This window comes from Coregonus lavaretus (assembly GCF_964263955.1).
Source record: "Coregonus lavaretus genome assembly, chromosome: 13".
Taxonomy (NCBI): Eukaryota; Metazoa; Chordata; class Actinopteri; order Salmoniformes; family Salmonidae; genus Coregonus; species Coregonus lavaretus.
Window position 1 is genome coordinate 17,821,221 of NC_140000.1, and position 21,494 is coordinate 17,842,714.

General features: G+C 43.2%; 2 protein-coding genes across 2 annotated transcripts; one reads left to right on the forward strand and one right to left on the reverse strand.

Annotated features, from left to right (window-relative positions):
- Window positions 1-4,534: 4,534 nt before the first annotated feature.
- LOC311139771 (E3 ubiquitin-protein ligase rnf146-like) lies at window positions 4,535-8,823 on the forward strand. Its single transcript, XM_084174719.1, has 3 exons — window positions 4,535-4,604; window positions 6,528-6,590; window positions 6,762-8,823. The coding sequence occupies exon 3, from the start codon at window positions 6,774-6,776 to the stop codon at window positions 7,836-7,838; it is 1,065 nt and encodes a 354-aa protein (XP_084030845.1). The 5' UTR covers window positions 4,535-4,604; window positions 6,528-6,590; window positions 6,762-6,773; the 3' UTR covers window positions 7,839-8,823.
- Window positions 8,824-11,801: 2,978 nt separating this feature from the next.
- LOC311139945 (cartilage matrix protein-like) lies at window positions 11,802-20,547 on the reverse strand (the record flags this gene model as incomplete). Its single annotated transcript, XM_084174942.1, has 12 exons — window positions 11,802-11,816; window positions 12,054-12,169; window positions 12,680-12,832; window positions 12,955-13,365; window positions 14,358-14,480; window positions 14,642-14,764; window positions 15,164-15,286; window positions 16,367-16,495; window positions 17,041-17,163; window positions 17,394-17,757; window positions 18,535-18,743; window positions 20,409-20,547. The coding sequence occupies 12 exons, from the start codon at window positions 20,545-20,547 to the stop codon at window positions 11,802-11,804; spliced, it is 2,028 nt and encodes a 675-aa protein (XP_084031068.1).
- Between the last annotated feature and the right edge of the window lie 947 nt (window positions 20,548-21,494).

Consider the following 21,494-nt stretch of genomic DNA (forward strand, 5'->3'; position numbering starts at 1 on the left):
GTCAACTTAAAATGTTTGCTCAATTTTGTCTCGTGTTAATTCAACTAGAAAATTATTAATTTGTCATTTTACCAACAGAAAAAGGCTGTGGAAATAGTTACACACACAGTGCTTTTAACATCCAACGTTTTCAACTTACATATTTGACACATTATTACATTGTGCATGTTCATTTAAACAGTAATTGGTATTCACCTGGGATTTGAACTCACAACCTCTTGGCTCACAGCATACCAATATTCCTGCTATGCCACCATGTCTGTGTCAATAACATATTTGACCCATGTTGACATACATGATTTCATTGTGCATGTTAATTTCTACAGCAATTAGTATTTGAACTCACATCTTGGTTCACAGCGTTCCAATCTTCCTGCTACGTCACCATGTCTGTGTCAATTACGGATTCACCTGTATCTACGGGGATAGCAGCCTTAGTTCGTTCCAAGATCTTAAAGATAGATTGAAACTATCTGGCTTATCATTTTTCATCTACAATTTAGGTCTGCCCTTAGGCCTCATGGTGTTCATTGGCAGTCAGCTTTGACGCTACATTCTATGCATAATATTTTGAGTTTAAGATCGAAACAAAGGGTCTAGTTTCCGAAATGTATCATATTTTTTACTTTAAACTTCTTATAAACCTCTTCCTCTCAATACTCTGTGGAAAAGAGAACTTCCAGGTTTGGATCAATGTTTTAGTTGGGACTGCATCTCCTTATGTTTTACTTTTAAATGATTAATCTATTTTTCATTTATCTCTATGTCAGAAGTGCATTCTTCTCTCTGGCCTAACGCCTTCAAAACAATGATTGCAGTACGATGGAAGCCTCCACACTCACGTCAATCGATCCTCTTTTTTGGTTGTAATTTATATGGAGCATTCTACTGCTCGCATTCATGGAGCTAAAGAAGACACTTTGAACCAATGGCTTCTTGCCGCTGAAACACTTCGTGATGTGTTGCTTTCATGTATTTTATTTTGTATTTTGAACCGTTTATTTAATTTGATCCCTTAGGTCCTCGGGTGGGGTGGGATTGGGATGGGGGGAGTATCTTCATTTTGTATGTATTCATATTTGCTGACAATTATTATTAATAAATAAACATTTGATCAAAAAAACTTATTTCACCTGTATTGCTACACTTTGCACTTCAAAGTAAATCTCAGCTCTGTTAAAAGTACACTCAAGTATAACTATTTTATTTCTCATAGTGATTAAGGAGTAACATTAAAACAAAGTAATAAACCCCACCAACATTAGACAACTATACAGAAAAATCTAAAATTGCTTAAATAAGTAAATCAAAACAATGATGACAGAATAGTCAGATTAACTGATAATTGACACAGACATTGTGGCGTAGCAGGAAGATTGGAATGTCATGAACCAAGAGGTTGTGAGTTCAAATCCCAGGTGAGGACATTGAATATTAATTACTGTATAAATGAACATGCACAATGTAATCATATTTCAACGTGTATCAAATATGTAAATTAAAAACATTGTATGTTAAAAGTGCTGTGTGTGTAACTAAACTGAACAAAAATATAAACACAACATGCAACAATTTCAAAGATTCTACTCAGTACATATACGGAAATCAGTTAATTGAAATAAATAAATTAGGCCCTAATCTATTGATTTCACATGACTGGGTATGCAGACCTACATCTGTTGGTCACAGATACCTTTAAAGAAAAAGTAGGGGCGTGGATCAAAAAAACAGTCAGTATCTGGTGTGACCACCATTTGCCTCATGCACCGCGACACATCTCCTTCACATAGAGTTGATCAGGCTGTTGATTGTGGCCTGTGGAATGTTGTCCCACTCCTCTTCAATGGCTGTGCGGAGTTGCTGGATATTGGCGGGAACTGGAACACGCTGTCATACACATCGATCCAGAGCATCCCACACATGCTCAATGGGTGACATGTCTGGTGAGTATGGAAGAACTGGGACATTTTCAGCTTCCAGGAATTGTGTACAGATTCTTGCGACATGGGGCCGTGCATTATCATGCTAAAACATGAGGTGATGGCGGCAGATGAATGGCACGACAATGGGCCTCAGGATCTCGTCACGGTATCTCTGTGCATTCAAATTGCCATCGATCAAATGTTAATTGTTTTCATTGTCCGTAGTTTATGCCTGCCCATACCATAACCCCACCATCACCATGGGGCACTCTGTTCACAACGTTGACATCAGCAAACCACTCGCCCACACAATGCCATACACGCTAGCTGACAGTTTGTGCAGAAATTCTTCGATTGCGCAAACCCACAGTTTCATCAGCTGTCCAGGTGGTTGGTCTCAGATGATCCCGCAGGTGAAGAAGCCAGATGTAGAGGTCCTGGGCTGGAGTGGTTACACGTGGTCTGCGGTTGTGAGGCCGGTTGGACGTACTGCCAAATTCTCTCAAATTAAGTTTGAGCCGGCTTATGGTAGAGAAATTAGCATTCAATTCTCTGGCAATCGCTCTGGTGGACATTCCTGCAGGCAGCATGCCAATTGCATGCTCCCTCAAAACTTGAGACATCTGTGGCAATGTGTTGTGTGACAAAACTGCACATTTTAGAGTGGTCTTTTATTGTCCCCAGCACAAGGTGCATCTGTGTAATGATCATGCTGTTTAAATCAGCTTCTTGATTGTGGTCCTCTGTAGCTCAATTGGTAGAGCATGGCGCTTGTAACGCCAGGGTAGTGGGTTCGATCCCCGGGACCACCCATACGTAAAAATGTATGCACACATGACAGTAAGTCACTTTGGATAAAAGCGTCTGCTAAATGGCATATTATTATTATTGATATGCCACACCTGTCAGGTAGATGGATTATCTTGGCAAAGGAGAAATGTTCACTAACAGGGATGTAATCAAATTTGTGCAAAAGTTTAGAGAAAAAAGCTTTTTGTGTGATGAAAGATTTACGGGATATTTTATTACAGCTGAAGCAACATGCGACCAACACTTTACATGTTGCGTTTATATTTTTGTTCAGTATAGTTCCACAGCCTTTTTTATTTTTTTTAGGTAAGATGCCAAAAATTATGTAATTTCTAGTTGAATGAACATATGACACAAATTGAGCAAATATCCTTTTAAGTTGACTGAATTTTTGCCTCCGTTTTCTCATGTTGCCGCTAAGTTTGGGCCAACAAGTTCAGGTAACACTTTGACCGAAAAGTTCAGTAAACAAACGAAAAAAGGCTGTGGAACCAGTTACTTAATAATAATTAGTTAAAAAACAGATTAGTGGTTGTTTTTATTTTATTTTTACAGTGTATACATACAATCTGTACCTACCAAGGGGGTAACACCAGATAATGCGATTTAACCAAAGATTTGTGGTATCCATTACTGGGAGTTACAGGTTAGGTACTGTTTGGTGTAGCACAGAGAATTTTCGACCAACCTTAATTTAGTGATACTATCTCCGTTCTCGATTCGGTCAAACATGTATCTTCTAAAATGCTCTGTACAACCCTAACTTTGGCCACCTCATTTTCTTTCACCCTTGTCGGGCATTCAAAAAACGTGACTTCATGGTTCCCACCACAATTGCAACATTTCACTTTTTCATCACATTAAATGATATTTTCCACAACTTGGACATCTCGGTTTCTCCCTTCTGCAAACCCTTGACATGACCAAAAGCTTTACAGCGATCACACTGCATTGGTCTTAGGATAAATGCTCTGACTTTGTAGTTTATATACCCCAACTGCACTTGAGTAGGGAGAGACCCCATATCAAAAAACAAAAGAACAGATAAACTCTTCACCTTTTCATCATTCACCACTCGATTCATCAATCACTCCAGGAATATTTTTCATCTCTTTAACATCGACTTCCCGCCAGATATTACCCCCTTGAGGGGTGCCATGTTCCGAAGAGACACAAACGACATGTCAAACTTTTCAAATCGAGAGAGCCGCAACACACGTTCCTTCTGATCTGCAGAAGTACAAAAAATCTAAACAAACCCGCCTCTCGTGATCAACACATCCTTCATTTTACCATCACCATCTCCACCAGTTCGGATAGCTCAAATCGATTCTTCAAGATTGGTATTTCGATAAGCTGCTCCTCATTAACAAACCTCACTCCTACAAGATATAAAGGGACATTCTCCGCGCTGTACACTACTTTGCTACTTTTTCCATTCCTTTGAACAATACTCCAATCTTCCTTGATTCTACCGCCTTTAGATTCACAATCCACTTCATCGTCTGCCTCCGCCATCTTTTCGAATCTGTCGTCGTACCCTCAACTGTCACCGCCAATCACATCTTCTGTGTCTTGACACCATCAGTCTCATAACACCGGAACAGACCAATGGCAGGTATCAATGGACTGACCAATGGTATGCATTACTGGGCGTGTCCTGATACCAAGGAACGCCCATATTAAGAAACGCCCCGAATTGCGGTCTGCAATTACTTCATATTGCACTTCTCCGCTGATTCGAGAAAATGTGAATGCGCGTGTGCTGTGCGTGATTACGTACAATAAACGTAGTCATCATACTTTAACAGGCTAAATACGTAGATAGCTAGACTTACTACGCTGCTTTTTGTGAAGGAGGAAAACAGACTGGTGAGTTTATCATAAAATGTCTCGCTATGTAGCTAATTTAGATAAATGTGTATGATTTATAATAAATGTAATATTTAACAATACAAGAGGCACACAATGACCGATAAATCTAACATGCGAAATGACAGTCCCGGCTAAGAGAGAAGTGACTAGCTCTGGCTTTCTTTCTCGACTGAAAAGGCAACTAAGCTAACGTTAGCTAGCTAACTACGTTGTCAGTCCAAGATACAACAGGTCTCATTGTTTTGATTCCTCATGCTGAGGGTGGGTAGTTAGCAGAGTAGCTAACGTTAGTTTGTCGCCGTTTCAATGCGAATAACACCGAACATATCAGAAATGTATTGTGGCCGTAGCTAACTACGTTATGTAAAAAGAGAATGCTGTCGAGTTTGCTAGCTCGGAGATTAGCCAACTAGCTAACGTTAGCTAGCTACCTTGCTAACGATGGCTTACCCTCGAAGAACAAAACGGGGGTAAGCCATCGTTAGCAAGGTAACTGTTAGTTAGCCATCTTCGTTTTTGGTAGGGCTTTATCGCGATATTTTTTCCATGGCAAAATATTTAACACGAAGCAGACAACTCTTTGGTCCTTTAAAAACCTGCTGTATGTAAAATAGTTAGCTATAGCTTGGAAAATAAGTAAATGTGACACTGGATGACAACATAATGATTTGTTGTTTTCAACATTAGGGTTGTTTTCCAAAAGAAGTTACATCTGCTTCATGTTTTGTTTCCTTGCCACTACACTAACGAGTATCGCGATACTGGTATCCTCCTGGTCAGTTAGCTAGCTCAGGGTTTCCCAAACTTGGTCCTGGGGCTCCCCTGGGTGCAAATTTAGGTTTTTGCCCTAACACTAAACAGCTGATTTCAAAGAATCAACGCTTGATGATGAGTTGGTTATTTGAATCAGCTGTGTAGTGTTGGGCAAAAAAAATATTATACAAGTGGGGCCCAGGACCGAGTTTGGGAAACCCTGAGCTAGCGAACAGTGTTAACTAGTTGTTTGACAGATGCCTCAAACTATGACAAAAATCCATTAGAGCCGTGGATGGTCAATTAGCTAATATTGGAATAAAGGAGGCTAGCGTTACTCCTTAATCTAAGGACCTTACATGTTCTGTTTTAAAGGGCGAATTGGCTCTGGAAGCCAAAACAGCTAAATACTCCATCTAAACGTGAATCGTTTCTCAATTGTGGTACGGTTTTATAAACATAAACCCCTCAACTTTCATATCACATAAAAATACTGGTTTTAACACAGTTGCAGCCAATAGTATTTTTCAGTAACAACACGTTCGTGGCGTCAGTCTTCCGTTTGCACACAGGTGTTCAGAGAAGCAGATAGCTAATTAGCACAGGTAGTACACTGTCTTCCATAAAGTGCTGTAACATGGAAATATGGCCATGTGGGAACCCTAGCCCTATAAAGGTGTGTACCAATTTAACCTTTAAAAAAAAATAAAAAATTATTGCCGATATAAAATATAAGGTCCTTATGCTTCCAAAACCGTTCCACAAGCGGTGCATGTTAATGTTCGGACCGAGCATCGCAGCTCTAAAACCGAACTCCCCCTACAAAAGACGCCTTCATCTAATGACTCTATGTGTAATGTAATGGAACTGAGAGCTATGATCAAGGGCTAATGGTCAATGAGCTTGCTAGTAACATTTATTTTCAAAGATTAATTTTTAGCTAGCTAAGCTTACCCAATGTAATTGTTAACTAGCTAGCGTATCGGGACCATGTCCGGGCGTATTTTCGTGATGTTGTTGAAAATAGTAAAATATAAACACTTTGTTTTTTTCAATTATCCGAAAACAATTTACTATCGATATTGTCATTCCCGTATTGTTTACTGTGTTTCCCAGAATCGTAAGTTCATCTATGTCAGTGCTATAACCTTTGTTTCCTTTTGGCAGTGAGACATTTGAACAACCACCAATAAGCCTAATGCTACAGCAGCAACATTAGCAGATATTACAGTAAGTAGCTACTACAGTATCTCTGCCTTTCCTGTGTGTAGCTAAATAAACTGCTTTTACTTGTTCAGTGTATTGGTTGATTTCATTTTTGACAACTATGATGCTAGTAGTTCACATTGACATCCTTTTCTGTGTCCATAATGGTCTCTCTTCTTTGCCCCCCACCCAAAGTACTTCCTAAGGATGGCTAGCTGCGGTGAGGTTGACCACTCTGTGAGCTCGCTCCCATCCAGTAAGAAGGGGAGTGGTGACTCTGCCTGCTCTGGTTCCAGTGGCTCATCACCTGCCCTACCTGTCCCAGAGTGTGCTATCTGCCTGCAGAGCTGTGTCCACCCTGTCCAACTACCCTGCCGCCACGTCTTCTGCTTCCTGTGTGTGAAAGGGGCGTCCTGGCAGAGCAAGCGCTGTGCTCTCTGTAGACAGGAGGTTCCCGAGGACTTCCTGGAGCACCCCACTCTGCTGTCCCCTGAGGAGCTGAAGGCCGGAGGGTGGGGTGTCACAGGGGACAACGCCTGGTACTATGAGGGGAGGAACGGCTGGTGGCAGTATGACGAGAGGACCAGCCGTGAGCTGGAGGACGCTTTCTCCAAGGGCAAGAAGACAGCTGAGATGCTGATTGCCGGGTTCCTGTACGTGGCCGACCTGGAGAACATGGTGCAGTACCGGCGCAATGAGCACGGCCGCCGCCGCAAGATAAAACGGGACGTTGTGGACATCCCCAAGAAAGGGGTGGCAGGCCTCCGTCTAGACACAGAGGGCGGGGCGCAGGGGTCCGCTGCGGCAGGGAGAGGGATCTCTGCAGACGGGGCTGATACTTTAGCAGCCCCAGTGCAGCAGGCTGCAGCAGCTCCAGCTGCTTCCACAGTCCTGTCTGCTCCTGCCAGGCCTCCCACCTCTCTGGGGGGCCAGCCCGGCAGCCCCACCAATCCCTCTCTGGAGGACGCCCTGGCCCAGCTCCACATCAGCCCCACAGATGCCCCGGAGAGGGCTGAGGTTGGGGAGGGAGAGGAGGGGGAAGAGGAGGCCACCGCCACACCCTCCATGTCCTCTGGTCCTAACACCTCTGTGGATGGGTCTGGGGACTGGAGCGACGATGAGGAGGGGGACGGGGAGGCAGTGGAGCCCCGGGAGCAGAGACTGCGTTTGGGGGAGAGCCCGGAGGACAGGTCCCCCCCTGGGGCTGAGGCCTCCAGCAGCAGCAGCAGTGTGAGGTCGAGAAGGCCTGACGGCCAGTGTACTGAAGTGTGAGCTCAACTCATCATGAACCTCTGCACTGGAGCTAACATTCTCGGCTAACATATGACTCTGAAACAGATCCAAACCAACCCCCGCATACAACTGTCTCAAGGCAAGGAGACGCTCCCATTATATTAGACTTTAAAGATTAAAATGACCCCCCTGAAAATTTGTTCTGGTCCAAATTTACTGGTGGGCCTTGGGAGCAAAGTCTTTCCCTATACAACTTGTTAATTGAGCGTTGAATTGTTGTTTCGTGTAAGTTGTTGGGACGTTGTTTGAACGTCCCCATGCCTCCAGACAGTGTGTGTGATGCAGCCGTGATGAAAGATGGAGACTTGTTGTTTTTATCAGAGACACAAAAATGCATTTAACTGAATCGGGTAGCTGCCTCTTATCAGCTAATCAACAGTTGTTTTGATCAGATCAGTGGTTGTGTGTTCCTCTCTCTGCAGCAGCTCCGTGTGTTGAGCTCTAGGCAGCTCCAAAGTGATTAACACCATGCTCCATGACCTCAGTGATCATAGCCCTAAGTCAGTCGACTACATTTTCATTTGTGTTTCAAAAGCGAAGCATGGTCTTAGTGTTCAGTTGCTGATTTTTCATCTGAAATGCTAGTATGTTTCGTGTGCATGTGTTTTTAAGAGAAGGGTTGGGTTCTTAAACACTACTGGTGAAGAGGAGGACTGATATTTTAGATTTGAGTTTGATTAACTTTTTGTTTTTTCTTTGTTTTCCTCTGGTTGTAAATTCTATTGTGTGATTACTAAGACGGTAAGTGAAGAGCAACGGTTTCTATGTGGCTGGCTGTCTCCTGCAAAACATTTGAAGTTTTAAATTGTATTGTTTTTATATTTCTTACCCGCTGACTGTCATTGTCATCTGTCCAGCTCAATTTTACTCTCATTAAAATAACAATTTACTTTCTGTAATCATTTTCTTTGTAATCTTTTGTTACATGGTTTGTAATTTAAATAAAATGTATATTCATCAAAACGATGAGATTGGAAGTTTTGTTTTTGTTCGATGAAAGCAAAAGGTGAGCTGATCACATACCAATACTAGTGACATAATGCAAGATACTGTAAGGAATAAGCTCTCTTGTATCAAATCTGGTCACAATGTGTATTTCTCATACACAACTAATCTACACTATATAAACAAAAGTATGTGGACACCCCTTGAAATTAGTGGATTCGGCTATTTCAGCCACACCCGTTGCTGACAGGTGTATAAAATCGAGCAGACAGCCATGCAATCTCCATAGACAAACATTGGCAGTAGAATGATGTAAGTCGCTTTGGATAAAAGCGTCTGCTAAATGGCATATTATTATTATTATTATTATTAGAATGGCCTTACTGAAGAGCGCAGTGACTTTCAACGTGGCACCGTCATAGGATGCCACCTTTCCAACAAGTCAGTTTGTCAAATTTCTGCCCTGCTAGAGCTGCCCCGGTCAACTGTAAGTGCTGTTATTGTGAAGTGGAAATATCTAGGAGCAACAACGGCCCAGCCGTGAAATGGTAGGCCACACAAGCTCACAGAACGGGACCTCTGAAGTGCGTAGCGTGTAAAAATCGTCTGTCCTCGGTTGCAACACTCACTACTGAGTTCCAAACTGCCTCTGGAAGCAACATCAGCACAAGAGCTGTTCGTTGGGAGCTTTATGAAATGGGTTTCCATGACCGAGCAGCCACACACAATCCTAAGAGCACCATGCGCAATGCCAAGCGTCGGCTGGAGTGGTGTAAAGCTCGCCACCATGGGCTCTGGAGCAGTGGAAATGCGTTCTCTGGTGTGATGAATCACGCTTCACCATCTGGCAGTTCAACGGACTAATCTGGGTTTGGTGGATGCCAGGAGAACGCTACCTGTCCAAATGCATAGTGCCAACTGTGGAGGAGGAATAATGGTCTGGGGCTGTTTTTCATGGTTCGGGCTAGGCCCCTTAGTCCCAGTAAAGGGAAATCTTAACGCTACAGCATACAATGACATTCTAGACGATTCTGTGCTTCCAACTTTGTGGTAACAGTTTGGGGAAGGCCCTTTCCTGTTTCAGCATGACAATGCCCCTGTGTACAAAGCGAAGTCCATACAGAAATGGTTTGTCGAGATCGGTGTGGAAGAACTTGACTGGCCTGCACAGAGCCCTGACCTCAACCCCATCGAACACCTTATGGATGAATTGGAACGCCGACTGCGAGCCTGGCCTAATCGCCTAACGTCAGTGCCAGACCTCACTATTGCTCTTGTGGCTGAATGGAAGCAAGTCCCCGCAGCAATATTCCAACATCTAGTGGAAAGCCTCCCAGAAGAGTGGAGGCTGTTATATCAGCAACGGGGGACCAACTCCATATTAATGCCCATGATTTTGGAATGAGATGTTTTCGACGAGCAAGTGTCCACATACTTTTAGTCATGTAGTGTACCTCACCACTCGCTAATACCATGCACCCACTGCTCCTGCCCTGCACAAGTCCACTTGATGTAGTGTATCATACCTACTTCAACAGACAGGTTCTTAGTGAGCACCAACCCTCTCTGAATTCATCTTATACACTGGTTTGATATTCTGATCACAGTGTATCTGTAAGCAACACCAAAGCCTGGTGTTTGGCCAGGAAACACATGACCTTTGTAAAGGGACGGGAGGGGAAGACAAAAGGCCTGGCGGGGTTGCGTCCAAAATGCCACCATATTCCCTATTTAGTGCACTACCTTTGACCAGGGCCCACTATGTAGAGAATAGGGTGCCATTTGGGACGTAGCCACGGCAGTCTGTTCTCCAGGGACCAGAGACCTGCCAGCCAGGTTCACGCCATAGTGAAGCTGGATCTATCAGGGAGGGAGAAGGAGCGGCTGACTCTAACCGAGATCTATGCAGCAGGATGAACACAGAAGGTTTCATTGTTAGATTATCCAGAATTCACATGCATTGGAATGTCATGAATCTCCTGCCTTGGTTGAAAAAGAACACACCAGTGGCATTGTACATTTATTGCAACAGCAGGACAGATGGAGAATTCTTCCTCAGGCCTGCAAATAGTTATCAGACAGAGAAAGTAGTGGGGCATCTACTGTAGTTGGTAGAGTGGTGTGGTATTGAGGCCTCTTGATTCATGTATATATAGGTCTGTATGACCTAGCCTATTAACTGGAGAACGAGAACTCCCCACTGTAGTGGGCTGGATAGAGAATCCTCTTCTTGTTATTCTCCTCAGTATCTCTGTGTGTGTGCTATTGTTTGGCTCAGTCTTGCTCCATTTGATCATTAGCATAATCTCATCTATCTTCAGGGCCTTTGGAGGAAGGAATGACTGTATTTTCTCTAATGGGGGATTTGGAAATTGCAGCAGTAAGACCACTATGTTTGTTTCTAATATTTTATACAAAAATCTTGTCGGGTTCAATCCAAATCTGACAGATGATCTGATCTTACGATCTTTGAGAACGTTGTGACACATTTTGGTGTTCCACAAAGTACAATGCAAGCAAGATCAACAGTGATTTTATTCACATTCAACAGCAATAGAAAGCATTTTATTTGAAATACAAAGTGATTTTACTTTAATTTATCATTATAAAATGTTGTATTGTATCTTATACCAGTTATATTTGGATCTATAAATTGCAGTTATCTGCCAAATAACATTTTACGTTTGAAAAATAAACACATTTTGATACCTGAAGGTAGCAAAGATATACAGTAATTTTGGCTTCACTTACTCCAGTCGACAGCCACATGCATAAATGCATAGTGTTGTTCAGAATATAAATAGCAGTTACAGTAGAAAATATAGCATATTATGTTTCAGTGTAGCTTGTTGAAATAGCTTATCCCTTATCCCCTAAAAGTTATCCCTTGAAGTTTAGTAATGCTCTTGCATCGCAGACCAGTTGAGAAGAATCCGTTGAGGACGAACAGATGAAAACATTTATTTGTCCTTCCTTCATTTGTGTCCAAGCTGACTCTCAAGGGTCTCCATCCTTTTTGACACAACCTCAAGTATTTACACATTAAGGAAGTTATTGATTTTAAACTAAACACATTTTTAAACATAATGTCTACGTCCTAAATGGCACCCCATTCCCTTTATAGTGCACTACTTTTGACCAGGGCATATAGGACTCTGGTCAAAAGAAGCACACTCTGGTAATATGGGGCCATTTGGAAAGGATTCAATGCCATGGCAATATTAAAGATCTTATCCAAAGTATGCACACCACCACAGGGCTGTAAAGGATATTATGCTGGGTCAGTCTTCTAAGCTGTTCGTTGACCTGCCTCTGGAAGAGCATCACGTTGTCACACTTACACATCTCTTCAGGGGAGGGTTTCTCTGTTCACAGACAGACACAGTATGGATTGTCTTTTAGGAACAGACTGACACAGATCAAGTGCAATACAATTATTAATTCGCAGAGCCTCACAATATACATTACAATGATAGGCCTCCAATGATTTGGTTGCTATTGTACTTCATAAAATCACCTGCAGGTGGCAGAGATGTACAGCATATTTCCCCAGAACATAAAGTACTTACCGGCTCATCAATAAATATTTCCTGAAATGCAGTGCATGAGAAAAAATCGATGTAACACACAGTATAAATAATAATATGGAAGTCTATGAGCACCACCTTCATAAAAGATCTGATTAGTTTTAAGACTTTAGAGGGTTTTTGGGGCATTTTTGTCTTAGTATTTGTATTTAGAGAAATAATAATTTATTCAAGATGAGAGGATTTGTGTACTGTGCAGGAAAAGTGTGAGAAATAATTAATATTGTGTAGCTATGATGGATATTTAATGAGAAAGTTATTTTAGAGTGTATTTTATTCATTGGGTACCTTTACATATCCGTGACTTCAATTTGTCTGCAATTTCTCCCATGTGGCTAAAATCTTCAGCATAGTACAAATGCTTATCATCTGGCTCGGAAGCAATTTCCCTGAGCTCCTCTTCGATGGCTTTACCAACACCAAGTGCATATATCGTGATACCTGGGGGCGGTGAAGCAGGTCAGAAGGAAGTGGATGAATGACTCCTTTAAGATAAGATCGTACTTTATTAATGACTCTGCTATCAGATCAAGTTCAGCAAACACAATATAAAGAAACCGTACCAGCATCCTTTGCTTTAGCGGCCCATTTTGACACATCATCCTGTGATCGTCCGTCCGTGAACACGATGCTGACCCGTGGCATGTCGGGCCGGGCCCCCTCCTTGGCAGAGAAGCTGTACTCAAACATGTGACGCAGGGCAGCGCCCGTCATGGAACCTCTGCCCATGTACTGCATCCGCGACACGGCCCTGTTGATGTCCTGGCCTGAGGTATACTGACCCAGGGTGAACTCTGTGCGGACCTTAGTGGAGTACTGCAGCAGCCCCACGTGGGTGCCGATGCCGGACACATCCAGAGAGTCCACGATACCGTTCACAAACTGCTTGACCAGCTCAAAGTTGGCCGGCCCCATGCTCTTAGAGCCGTCAATCACAAATACCAGATCCATCACTCCATCTCCACACTCTGCCTCTGCCATAGTAGAGACAAATAGTGTTGAGTCATGTCAAGACACCCCAAATCAACTATACCATGGCAAGAAAGAAGCAGAAAGTACTAGCCCACATAAATTAAATTATGTTGCTGATAGGCTACTAACTGGCTCATTTTACAATAATGGCCCAACATTATGAAGACCTGTGTGCAGGTCAGGGGCGCAACTTTGTTTTTAGAAGTGGGGGGGACATAAATAATTATATATTTTTATTTTTTATAAAGATGGATAAACACTCCAAACAGCCTACCGACTGCCTAGTTTTGTATCACATTCCAATGATAAAACTGCAATTTCAGAATGTGGGGGGGACATGTCCCCCGTCCCCCGCCCCCCGTCCCCCCCCCTCCCCGTCCCCGTCCCCAGTGAAAGTTGCGCCCCTGGTGCAGGTCACATTGAAAGAGTAATAAGGATAATTCTCATTAGTAATGGAAATGTGTGTTCTCTACTCCTCTACTCCAGGCTTCATGGTTCCAAAGACATACAGTCATTTTAATGCAACATTTGGTAATAATGTGCATGAATATCCTTTTATCTACCTATCGAGAGCTACTCTTTCTTCCTTCATCCCAGGTGCCTGTCACTGTCAAACAGTACAGAATATTCCTCTTAATCCAGGAAAAGAACACCCTGGGCTAGCGGGAGCATCAGGATTAACCATGACATCACAATCACAACTCATCCAAATTATGTAACATATAAATACCAGGATGGAAAAACACTCAGTCACAGTCAGACCCATTACAAAATAGGCAGTTAGGTGTATATTTGAAGGCAGTCCAACTTAAATCAGTCACATAACCATTAATATGTAACACATTCATTCTAATGTATCAATTTAAAGGGATGTGAATCCATTGGGCCAAAACAGCATGATGCATAGAGAAGATCCTCTCATTACTGTGCAATGTCCAAAATATCTGTTACAGCACAGCTGATAGTAAGACATGGAAGCATGCCATGGACCTACTCTTGCAGGTTCTGTTATCAGGTCTGAGTGTGTAGCCTTCTCGACATCTACACACAAATGAATCTTCAGTGTTCACACAGTCATGCTCACACCCAAGGTTACCAAGGGAACATGGGTCAAGCTCTGCAGTGAGTAAAAGGGATCAGACCCAGTTGTTGAGGTCAATAAGCTAGTCTTGCTAGTATGTTGAAATCTAAGTAAAATGTTGAATACAAATTATATTTCTGTGCATTAGGTGAGACTGAGAGCATACACTATTCTAGTGTGAAGCAGGTGAGACTTACTCTTGCAGGTTGTATTATCAGGTCTGAGTATGTAGCCTTCTCGGCATTTACAGAAAAATGAATCTTCAGTGTTGACACACTCATGTTCACACCCGTGGTCGCCAAGAGCACAGTGGTCAATCTCTGAGAGCCGTTAGTCACATGGGATACAGAGATAGAGACAAGGCAAGAGAGAGAAAGGGACAATGCATACTAATACTCTTTCAGGGAACTAACACTTCTACACTGTTATGTAGAAATATAACAATGACTCACATACTCACTACATTCAACAAATAAATACATTACAAATGTTTTCCTCAACACTGCCCACACAGTGAGCGCAGCACTCTGTTGCTGAGCCCTCCAGTGACTGATATTTTGAATGAACAGTTATGATTGCTTTATTTGTTAGATTAAAGATCTTTTAAACCATTTTTTAGAGGTGTACTGGCACTGCCATCTCAGGAGGGGGAGGTTGAGTATAGTGTTGTTAATAGCACAGTAACACAGTTCATAAAACCAGAGTAGTGGTGAACTTACTGCTGCAGGTCTTGCCATCGAGGTTGAGAACATAGCCCCTCGTGCATCTACAGATGTAGGACTCAGGAGTGCTGACACAGTCATGCTGACAGCCATGGTTCCCCAGGTCACAGTAATCTATTCCTGAGGGGAAAAGGTAGAGTCACTCACATAGATTGGCTTGAATTCATACATTACTCTCAGGATGTTAACAAGAGATAAAGCAGTGAATAGATGCCTTTAATTTCAAATTTCGAATATCAGTTGTTTCTGCCTGTACGTTTAAAAAGCACTTACAGTTTATGATTAACCCACAGTGCTCTGAAATCAATATCTAAAATGTGTTAGGATTCTAATACGCTCGAGAGGTGTGCTTTCTGAAGTTAATTCAAATGTATCTCTAATCCAGTACAGTGCAACTTTATTGTGCAATTTGCATCAGAACATACACTCAGAAAAAAAGGTGCTCTCTAGAACCAAAAAGGGTTCTTCGGCTGTCCCCATAGGAGAACCCTTTAAAGAACCCCTTTTGGGTTCCATGTAGAGCCCTTTCCACAGATCAAACCAGATCAAACCCTGGCTGTCTGTTGTTATTTCTTAGTATTCTGACACCCTGGACACACTCCCCCATATGTCAGCAGCCAGTGAGATGATTCAAAAAGCACACTTCCTCTTGGAGATCTCCCTCACACTACTCTGAAGTCTGAAGTTCCACTAGAGAGCTAGGGGCGTGTCCAAATGTGGGTGGACCTGGACCTCCATTTGGCAACAAGATAGACCAAATACTGTATTAGAGTTGTACTGATCTGGGACGTTCATCCCTTCTACTGCTTAAAGAACTGATTGTGCACACTACAATAGTCAAGCATAGTTGCATCACTGAGCCAGCCCATGGACTGAAATGTAACCAAAAACAAATTATTTATTGTTTTCAGTATAATAGTAAAGAACAGGAAGGCTGTTAAAGCTCCCAATTCACCGCTTTATTGACAACGTTTCCAATCCGAAACGAATCTTCGTCAGGTCAAAACTCAGTATAAATTCAGTATAATAGACCATCAGATTTGAGCAATGAACGGACAGATGGAAATCTGGAATTCAGGTTAACCTTCACAAGCAGATAAATTAATTGTTTTCAGAGTAAATTCATAGTTTTTTCTATGTTAACTTTAGTCATAATCACAAAAAGAAGAGGAACGAAAGAGGAAAATGTAAGAATCTCACTTCGGCACGTCCTCGCGTCCTTGTTGAGTTCATACCCAAGCCGGCAGCGACACTCGTAGCCAAGTACCCCTGGCACTTTGGCACAGATGTGGGCACAGCCATGGTCCACCACAGCACACGGGTCTTCCGCTACAGAACCAGGAGGACCACAACATAGGCAAAGATAGGATTTAATGCTACTGCTACTGCTGTAGCTAACCCTAACCCTTACTCTAACCCTTACCCTAACCCTTACCCTTACACTAACCCTAACCCTTACCCTAACGCTTACCCTAACGCTTACCCTAACCCTAAACCCTGACCCTAACCCTAACCCTAACCCTAACCCTAACCCTAAACCCTAACCCTAACCCTAACCCTATGCTTCTGCTGCTGCTCCTGCTATTCCACCAGCCCTAGCACTGCACCGTCCCACAGGCCAACCCTAACCCAGCCAGCTAGACCCCACTGATTCTGATTTACACCACTGACTTTATTTCCGGTATACATGGACCAATAACAGTGTGATTAGTAGTGATTTGGGAGGAAGTGATCAAATTAAAGAATAACATATTCAAGACAATTCCAGCTCGCATTTTAGAGCTTCATTGTTCCCCACTGGTGAATTTGTCTGTCCAAAATATATTTTCCATGTTCTTAGTCAAATGATGTGGTCGACTAAGTGACTCACTCACAGCGGCAGGACTTGCCATCAGAGTTAAGGGTGTAACCCTTTCTGCACCGGCACATGTAGGAGGCTGGGGTGCTCACACAGAGGTGATCACACTGATGGTCCACCACAGAGCACAGGTCTGTACCTAATACACACACACATGCATGTACGCATGCACACACACACACACACACACACACACACACACACACACACACACACACACACACACACACACACACACACACACACACACACACACACACACACACACACACACACACACACACAAATAATAAATCCTTAGAATCTCCATCAATATAATGAATAAAGCACATGAGTGTATTGAGAGATTAACAGAGAGAAAACACACACCTCCACACAGATTGGACTGGAAAACGGAGGTGAGGGTCTCTATCTGGCTGAAGTTGCCCACCAGGTACACATGCTCAGAGTGGGGCTCACTTCCGATGGCCCGCAGCGTGTTCATATCCACCCTGCCCACTCCGATGGCGAAGATCTGGATGCCCGCCTGCCGGGCCTGTGCCGACACCTCCTCCACCGTGTCCTGGGGACGCCCGTCCGTTACGATCATGGCGATGCGGGGGATGTGCATGTCGGCGGGACGGGCGCCCTCTGGCTCGGTGAAGGCTGTCTCCATGGTGTACTGGATAGCCAGGCCGGTCATGGTGCCGGTGGCCAGGTGGTCCATGGCCTTCACCGCCCGCTCCACATCTGCCTTGAATACAACAGTTCTGTGTTTGTTAATTTGGGTGGGTTAGTTTATTGGGGATTCTTGTTACAGATTGTTTCTGTGCAACTGTACTTGGAAAACCAAGTAAACATATGGTAAAAAGAATAGAACAGTACTGAATAGTCCATCTGTCTCTTCTGCTCTGCTCCCAGTCTCAACACACGGCACACATTTGGGAGGAGCACAAGTTCAGCCACATTGCAACATTCCTGTGGGTAGAAGTACTTTGCTCAAGGGCACAACGGCTATTCAGCTAACTGTCTCGAAGAAGAACCTGTTCTCTGGGCTACCTTGTTGCTGTAGGTGTTGAGACAGAACTTGTTCCCCAAACAATACTCTTAGAAGAAAAATGGTTTCAAAAGGGTTCTTTGGCTGTCCCCATAGGAGAACCCTTTTTGGTTCCAAGTAAAAACTATTTTTGGCTCCCTCAGTGGAAAGGGTTCTATATGGAACCCAAAACGGTTCTACTTAGAACCAAAAGGGTTCTACCTGGAGCCAAAAAGGGTTTTACCTGGAACCAAAAAGGGACAGCCAAAGAACACTTTCGGAACACTTTTTTTCTAAGAGTGTAGTTTGGGGAGCAAGGGTTCTTCAAAGGGTTCTCCTATGGGAACGGCCGAAGAACCCTTTTAGGTTCCAGATAGCACCTTGTTTTCTAAGAATGTACCTTGCTGTTGTAGGTGTTGAGACAGAACTTGTTCCCCAGGCTACCTTGCTGCGGTAGGTATTATGGGATAACTTGTTCCCTAGGGCCTAGACTACCTTGCTGCTGTAGGTGTTGAGGGAGAACTCGTTCTGCACCACGCTGCCATACTGCAGCAGCCCGACGCGCGTCGCCTCCGGCCCCACGTCCAGGAAGGCCAGGATGTTGGTGATGAAGGTCTTGACCTTCTCATAGTCACTGGGACGCACGCTGCGGGAGCTGTCGATGATGAACACAAAATCCAGGGGCTTCCCTTTACACAGGCTCTCTGGGGGAGAACACAAAGAAAGCCGTAATGGAAGTATTGTATTGTATATAGGCTTACTGTAACTTTAATATAGTATTTACAGGGGCTCTCTGATACAGATAATCTGACTGGAAGTAGTCTTACTGTACCGTATAGAACTCTGATATTTACATGGGCTCTCTGTACGAAGAACCCAAAACTTGGGTCTTACTGGGTCTTACTTAAAGTACTGTAGTACATAATTCTGACACTATCTGGTTGATTCTTTCTATTTGAGTTTGGACAGTGATTATTACTTTGTGTGCTCAGTCAGTCACTCTGAGAGCAGAGGAAAGATTCTGAGTTCTCTAGTCTCCAGTAGTAATCTGTAAATCAGTCAACGTTAAACTAAACCTGGGAAAAGACAAGAAGAAAAATGTCTACAGGCTCCATATATCCCTCTAGAGAGGACCAGTTTCCCTGGTCACACATTGATTTTACTTGATCTTTACTGTGAGGAGAAATACAGACCAATGATTACGACGGTAGAATGCATCCAATTACAATTCAGTATGCTGACACATGAATATTACACTGTATATTCCATTATATTGTACTGTATGTCCCATTATATTGTACTATATGTCCCATTATATTGTACTGTATGTCCCATTATATTGTACTGTATGTCCGATTATATTGTACTGTATGTCCCATTATATTGTACTGTATGTCCCATTATATTGTACTGTATATTCCATTACATTGTACTGTATGTCCCATTATATTGTACTGTATGTCCCATTATATTGTACTGTATGTCCCATTATATTCCATGCATTCCACTATCTTCCATGTATTTTCCATTGTATTTGTATTTGTATTTATTAAGGATCCCCATTAGCTGCTTCTAAGGCAGCAGCTGCTCTTCCTGGGGTCCAGCAACATTAAGGCAGTTATATATGATTTAAAATATTACATGAGATTACATTTCATAACACTTGACTCAATGCACATGTAGTGTGTTCCCTCAGGCCACTACTCCACTATCACATATTTACAATACAACATCCATGTGTACGTGTGTGTAGAGTGCATGTCTTATCATCTGTATGTGTGTCTGTGCCTGTGTGTGTGTCTCTTCACAGTCCCTGCTGTTCCATAATGTGTATTTGATCAGTTTTCTAAATCTGATTCTACTGCTTGCATCAGTTACCTGAGGTGGAATAGAGTTCCATGTAGTCATGGCTCTATGTAGTACTGTGCGCCTCCCATAGTCTGTTCTGGACTTGGGGACTGTGAAGAGACCTTTGGTGGCATGTCTTGTGGGGTATGCATGGGTGTCCGAGCTGTGTGCTAGTAGTTTAAACAGACAGCTCGGTCCATTGAGCATGTCAACACTTCTTACAAAAACAATTAGTGATGAAGTCAATCTCTCCTCCACGTTGAGCCATGAGAGATTTACATGCATATTATTAATGTTAGCTTTCCGTGTGCTTTAAGGGCGTGCTGCCCTGTTCTGAGCCAATTGTAATTTTCCGAGGTCCCTCTTTGTGGCACCTGACCATACGACTGAACAGCAGTCCAGGTGCGACAAAACTAGAGCCTGTAGGACCTGCCTTGTTGATAGTGTTGATTGTGACACAAACCACAGTATTTAGCTAGCACCACATTTCCTTTAGTAGCAGTAATCTCTGCTGGTCTTACCCACTGAGTTGGACTGGAGGGCCGAGTCATTGCGTCCTCTGGACAGGACGGATGGTCTGGGACGGCGTCTGTGTCTGTGGTCCACTCGGACTGCATCGCAGCAGAGCAGGCAAAAGAGCCCGAGGGCCAGGTACCTCATCCTTGACCAGGGGGACCAACGGACGGATGGGTGGACAGACAGACAGCAGCTGGTAAACAATAGCAGAGACAACCAACTCAACCTCCAGTCCTGAGGATGAGTGCACTACAACAAACACAAACACTGCCAGTCACTGATAAGGAGACTGGGGATGGGATGGGATGTCAGACTCTAAAGGAATTATAAATAGGAAGCACTTTCACCTCCTGACTGCCTGAAACCACACCTTCAGATTTCACCTAATTAACCCAGAATGGTTGCCATATCACAGCCGTACAGTACGATTAGACCTGTGTCCCAAATGGCACCCTATTGCCTGTAATGGTCAAAAGTAGTGCACTTTATAGGGAAAATTGTGCCATTTAAGACACAGCCTACAGCTACAATGTATACAACACATTCCAGACCCAAGCTACCATTGATGGAGGTCCACAATCTAATATAAAAACATGCACCAGTTCCTTTCAGTTTAGGAACTGAAATACAACATGGGCGGCTCCTGGGGGTCTTCCCATAGAGTATTTAATACATGGAACAAAACTCCACTCTGAGTTGAGATGTTTAGGTGCAACAGGTGGTTTGCAGTGATTTAAAGCGGCCTGTAATACACAGCAGACTGTTCCTCTCTCAGCTCTCTGCAGAGCCATCTGTTATCGTTCCCATCTACATTTTACATTGACATTTTAGTCATTTAGCTGATGCTCTTATCCAGAGCAACTTACAGTTAGTGACGGCTACATACACCCTGCTGCTACACACAACACTCAACACTCAACACACAGGCAGCTGTTGACTGTACGGGCCATTCTGGAAGACATACAGTAGTTGTGTTCCATGGATGATGGCTTTAAAAGACATAGCCGTGCCCATTCTAGAACACATACTTTATACATGTGTTCTGTGGACCATCCTAGAAGAAAGAATATAGCTGTGTTCCATATAGGGTG